General features: G+C 40.1%; 1 protein-coding gene across 2 annotated transcripts in view; it reads left to right on the forward strand.

The window, feature by feature from the left end:
• The window catches only part of arnt2 (aryl-hydrocarbon receptor nuclear translocator 2), a 144,440-nt gene that overhangs the window by 62,540 nt on the left and 75,771 nt on the right, over positions 1-6,129 (forward strand). For both annotated transcript variants that reach the window (XM_007579195.2, XM_007579193.2), the window contains 4 exons: positions 3,490-3,555; positions 4,164-4,249; positions 4,951-5,027; positions 5,513-5,647. In XM_007579195.2, the coding sequence (XP_007579257.1) occupies positions 3,490-3,555; positions 4,164-4,249; positions 4,951-5,027; positions 5,513-5,647 (364 nt within the window). The remainder of the gene's footprint in view (positions 1-3,489; positions 3,556-4,163; positions 4,250-4,950; positions 5,028-5,512; positions 5,648-6,129) is intronic.

The following is a 6,129-nucleotide window of genomic DNA, read 5'->3' on the forward strand; positions in this document are numbered from 1 at the left end:
CTCAGTTGCTTTTTAGAAATTATTTCATATACAGTGAACCCTCGCTATAACATGGTTCACCTATCATGGTATCGCTGCTTCGCAGATTTTTTTGTGCAGTTTTTTTTTCACAGTGTTATGCGTCCTGATTGATCGTATGACTGGTAGAAACAGTCTCTGCGCTTCTTCTCTACCTGAGTGCCAATAAAGTTACGGAATTTAATACAGATAGGAAACTGAAACTTTGAATGCCAGCTGGAAAAAAAAAAAAAACTGTGGCCAGAGGCAGTGCAAACCCCGACCGGAGGCTCGCTTGACGAGATCCATCACTCTGCCATAGATACAGCTATGAATCTCACAACGCAGCTTGGAGGAGACGCTTTAACGTCATAACTCTGGATCACATTAAGGCCCGATTGATGCACATGCACATCCGCTGATCTGAAAACAGGTTTTGTCATTTGGCTTCAATGTAGAGTATTTATGCTGTGTTATAACTGTAAAAAAAATAAAGGTAACTGCTTCACGGATTTCGCATATCACGGGTTATTTTCGGAACGCAACCCTAAGAAAAACAAGGGTTCGCTGTAGATGTAGTGTTTACTTCATTTTTTTCTACAGCAGAAGTTTTGTCAAAAAAGCGTAACAGGCTAAATTTCAAAATGTTGTAAAAACCTTTTTTTTAAATAAAAATCTGTGGGGAAAAAACAGTTTACAGGGATCCTCATTCCAAACACGTTCACTTAAATTTTCACTTTATGGTACATGTTCACATTTTTTATTGACCTTATATCAAATATATTTTAAATTTAATTGAAAATATGACATAATACAATATATAATAGTCAATAAAATACAAAGACTTAAATCTTATTGTATGGACTAGGTCAGTGGTCCCCAATTTTTATTACCGTGGACCGGTCAAGATTTAGAAATTTTGCTGCAGCCCGGGGGACGGGGGGGTTGAACCGTCAGATAAGACTTCTGCATGTTGGTGTTCCCGCTAAAGCCTGAAACTGCCCAATTTGGGTTGTCTTGGCCCTTTTATCGCAGCCTGTGGGGTTTTTCCTGACTGGGAACGAGAATACAACCTGTTGAATGTGACAGGGAGCCAATCAGAAAGCACGGTGATGTAAGAACGGAGGGGAATCCCAAACAGCTGACATATCACGCAACTGAGAGTCCGGTGGATGTCGGAGATGAAATCTGGAAATGTTTATTATTATATGTAAAGGTCATTATTATATATGTTTATTCAGTTAAAAATGTTAACTATGAAAAAACATAACTCACCTCCAAATCATAGTGCAGCAAATAGAGCGGCTGCTCCCGTTGTCTTTTATCCACTGCCTTTTCTTTTTGTTACGTCTATTATCTCTTAAAATGAGTCCACAAACTATCACTATTACTTCTACATCGTCGTCCTTGTTTGGTTATTCTAAATTCCCGTATACTATGTTGGGGTTTTTCCTGGATTATCCTCTGGAATCGGGAGGTTCGTGACTGGAATTGGTTCGTGTATGGTGTGTTGTTCCTGCCTTGTGGCTGAACATGAACCGATCGAACCTGTTATATTTTTATCAGCTCTGTGGTCACAGAGGTTTGGAGAATCGGCCGACAATTCTTAAATCTTGCCGTCTAAACCAGACTTAATTATCACAAGCTCCACTCCTCTCCTCTCGACCACTGCCCAAACACTCTCAGACTGTGGTCACAATGGTAACGTTTACATATCCTTTCAAAATAAGATACAGATGCGCCACAAAAACGAACATTTTACTTTCATGAAAATGTTAACTCACGATAATGACTGAAAGGAGCCCTGAGCTTGTTTCTCTGCAACGAGACGGTCCCATCTGGGAGTGATGAGAGACAGTGAAACCCGTAGTGTTGCTTATGCACACCGTGCTCTGTCTCTATGTGGCGAAGCAGTTTGAAGCTTCATTGCTTCATTAGCAGCCGGTCGCCGCATGTTACTCAGAGCGGCTTGTAATGTGGGACTCACCTACTGGTCCGGGATAAATACATCCTCCTGTCTCTTCTCTGGTCCTTTTCCCCTTTGCAAAGAAACTTTCCAAAGACACCTGATCTGTTTCTTACTAATTTTGCTGCTTGTGGGCTCAGTTTTGGCGCGCAAGTAACCAAGAGAATCCGGTTAAAGGATTTTCAAAATAAAAGATCCTCCAGACTCAAATAATACATAAAACAGAAATATTTAATTATTTGTTGCGCGGCCCGGTACCAATTGGTCCACGGACAGGTACTGGATCAGGGGTTGGGGACCACTGGACTAGGTCATCAAATCACTATGTTGCCTGTAGGAATTTTTAATGTCCAGCAGGTGTCAGTATTCAGGTACACAGTATCGAGACATAATCGACACAGTTTTGCTATGGGTCGAAACGATACATGACGCCTCATCTACCCATCACTACCGTTGATTGTCCCATTAAATCAAATAGTTTTTCATAAAAATGAAAAGTCACCTTCAGGTGGAATGTGTACCTTACACTGTGTTACATTGACTCCATCTATTCTACCTGTTATCATGTTATCAACGAATATCTCCCTTCTTTGTCATTGATTTCAGAAATAAGTTCAAATGGAACTCTCTGTTATATTAATGTGGCTACGCCCCATCTAAGACTGGACTTATACGATGAGTAATATATTTTAGAGAACGCCCATCCTTTTTAATTTTTCATGTTCCTCGGATGTAAGATGTGTCTTTTGCAGCATAGCTATCCTTTTCCTTTACCTTTTCCTTCTTCATTTTAGATAGTATGTTATTTCTCTTCATGGGGTTAAGAACCCATAAAAACATAAACAAACATACTGTAAAAACGAATTAAAACTAGTAGAGATAGACAAACAAAAAGTGGATAAAGTGTTTGGTATTCTTGAGCCACTTTGGGTGAATCTCAGTAATTTATTTAATTGATTTAATTTAATTCCCTGTTGTTGTTGTTGTTATTAATAAATAATTGTTTAATTGAATTGAACCAACATACACTTCACTCCCCCAAGAATATACCAGAACTGGAATGGGTCATCATCATGGCCTTACCCTCAATGACCCAAGAATTTCAACCTGTCATTGGTGCTAAATACAGCAAGGTTTGTTTTAAGAACCAGTTAGTGTAGGTTTCTCTTAGGTAATTTCTGTTAATATGATTCAGAAAGAGTAAATATTGATGTTTTAATGCAATAATGGGCCCCATCCATGTGGTGGGACCTGAGATTAGATTGTTCCAAAGTCCAACAGTAGGGTCCTCAAATGTCTTCATGCTTTGTTCTGTTATGGGACAGAACAAAGCCTCATGAACCTTTGTTTATGAGGCTTTGTTCAAGAGAGATGTGAATGGAACATCTCTCTTGTTCCATTCACATCTTCTCACAGTTTGACATGGTTAACACAGGTGGTGGCATTTACAAACTGTTCTTAAATGTTCCAGTGTACATTTAACTGGTCCATGATGAGTTGGAGTCTTGTGTGTGTTTGTCATTTAGGTGTGGAAGTGCGCCACTGGATCACATCTCCCTAAATCGTCTGTCTAACATGAGGAAAAGATACAGGTAGAGTCTGAGTCCAAAAACAGCTATGATTCAGAATTTTAGTGAATTTTGACTTTATCCTTTGTAAAATATGAATAATGTTTTGTGATAACCAATAGGGAAAGAAACATAGCTTTCATAGTAAACTGCTTTTAGCAGCTCTGACATATGCAGGCTTTTTCTGCCTCACCTTTTATATTCAAAGTCCACGATAAAATGTTTTTCTGTCAATGCTGAGGCTGCAGCACATGTCTAATATTTAGATCATTTTTTATGCATAAAGAAAGAATTCTGGGACAGAATGTTTAAGCCGGAAGTAGTACTCGATACTTGATTTTCATCCAGCAGCCCACAGAGATGAGGTTTCATTGCACTGCAATGAAACCTCATCTCTGTGAGCATGAAACAGAAAAAAAAACACGCACGCATGCACACACACACACACACACACACACACACACACACACACACACAGAGAGAGAATGACTCTTCTGTCAGATACATGTGTTTTATGTGTAAAAAGCCTGTATGAAAGAGAATAGCAGTTATATTGTTGTGTTGTTTAGTCTATCTGTATGTTTCACTCTAACCTGCAGCTGTCTTTCTGTCCTTCCATGTTTGATTATCAGGAACGGCTTGGGACCATCCAAAGAAGGAGAGGCTCAGTACTCTGTGGTGCATTGCACTGGGTACATCAAAGCCTGGCCCCCTGCAGGTAAAGAGATGTTCTGCAGCTGCAACTGGGCTTTCCCACACATCTCCAGCAATTTGACATAGTTTGACCTCTGTTCAGATAAATGCTTCTATCTGGTTTTGTGAAATACTAATATTTTGTCTAATCAATTTCTCAGCAAACATTTAGATTTCTGTTGTTTCGATGCCAACACAGAGGATTATTTCTGGGAAATTTCTAGGAAGCTCAAATCTCTCAGTGCAACTACCCGAACTGAGGGATTTTCATAAAGAGTGTTTTAGTGGAATGAGAAGCCACTCTCACACAAACTCAATATCCGTAGACAGGAAAAACAGTTACAAGTATTAGGATTTGGTCCTGGTGGATCAGAGCCAGGTTGTGAGTTGAGGTTCAGTGGATGAGAAGAAACAAAAGCAAGAGACAAAGCAGAGTGGGCAAACTATTTCAAAAATGAGCTGGAAAATGTTGAGGTGTATGATCTAAATGTTCTCCTGAATAGACTCTGCTCTGAGTAACAGAGAGCGATTCTTTCGTCTTCATGCTCACACTGGCTCTGGCACTGTCTGCAGCAGGTTTAATCACCACTTTCAATTAGTTCCTCACAAAACATCACTAAAGCTCTGGCTTTTATTGCAAAATATAGTTCTTTCTCCTTTGTTCGTGCATTATTTCTAACTCTCATTGCACCTGTTATGACATCTTCCTGTCCCTATATAACTCAGGCATGACCATACCAGAAGAGGATTCAGAGGCGGGTCAGACAGGAAAATACTGCCTGGTGGCCATTGGGAGACTGCAGGTGTGTTTCAGCTCAACCACTATAACAGCAGAATCAACTTCCACACCATGACTGCACAGCAGCTTCCTCTTTGATCTGCCTAGAACTCTGACTCTTTTCACATATCAACATATAAGCCTTGCATTCCAGTGTGCCAGAAGAAATGATGCCATGAGAAAATGCCCTACATTAACCACCTTCTGATCATTGGCCCTCACTGTCAAATAAAACCAGCTCATTATTATCTGGTGTACGCAGAGAAATGTCTTCTGATCCTTATTATGAAAATAATCACATAATGACACAATGACATTGTGGGTAAGTAGCATCTTCACACTGCAGTTTAACAGAACTGACAGCAGATAAATGAAAGCCAAAAACCAGCACACATAGTTCTGTGGTTTTCTTAATATTTCAACACCTTGGTTGATTGTGGCTTTCTTTAAGACCTATTCTCCATTGCTGCATGATGTGGTGACCTTTGCGTCTGTATGTGCCCCCTTCAGGTAACCAGCTCTCCAGTCTCCATGGATATGAATGGCCTGTCAGTTCCAACAGAGTTCCTCTCACGTCACAACTCGGATGGTGTCATCACGTTTGTTGATCCACGGTGCATTAACGTCATTGGTTATCAACCTCAGGTAAGCTCTTTAGGATTTCACAACTTCCTTCTTGTAGAAGATGCTGTGTTGCTCCTTCAGATTTTCAGAAACTTTGTTAGAGAATGCTGACTGGTACAGTCAAAACTGGTTATTTTCTTTGGTCATTAAAAAAGCCGCTAACACTGCTTTACGTATGTTTGTTTTCTAAGATTTTACTGAATCACGAAGAATCATAGTGTTTATGGCTACATAAGGAGGCAAAATAGATGTTGGTTTTTCAACCTCTCCTTTGAGTGCTCAGCAACATGAGGTTTCCAGTATACAGGTGCTGGTCAAAAATTATAATGTCATTTTTAAAAGTTGATTTCAATCAGTAATTCAATTCAAAAAGTAAAATTTGTGTATGGGGTACCGGGCCCTTTGATACGGGCTGCCAGGTCCTTGTACGACCGGTGTCAGAGTCTGGTCTGCATTGCCGGCAGTCAGTCGGGCTCGTTTCCGGTGAGAGTTGGACTCCACCA

This window comes from Poecilia formosa, unplaced genomic scaffold (genome assembly GCF_000485575.1).
Source record: "Poecilia formosa unplaced genomic scaffold, Poecilia_formosa-5.1.2 Scaffold511, whole genome shotgun sequence".
NCBI lineage: Eukaryota > Metazoa > Chordata > Actinopteri > Cyprinodontiformes > Poeciliidae > Poecilia > Poecilia formosa.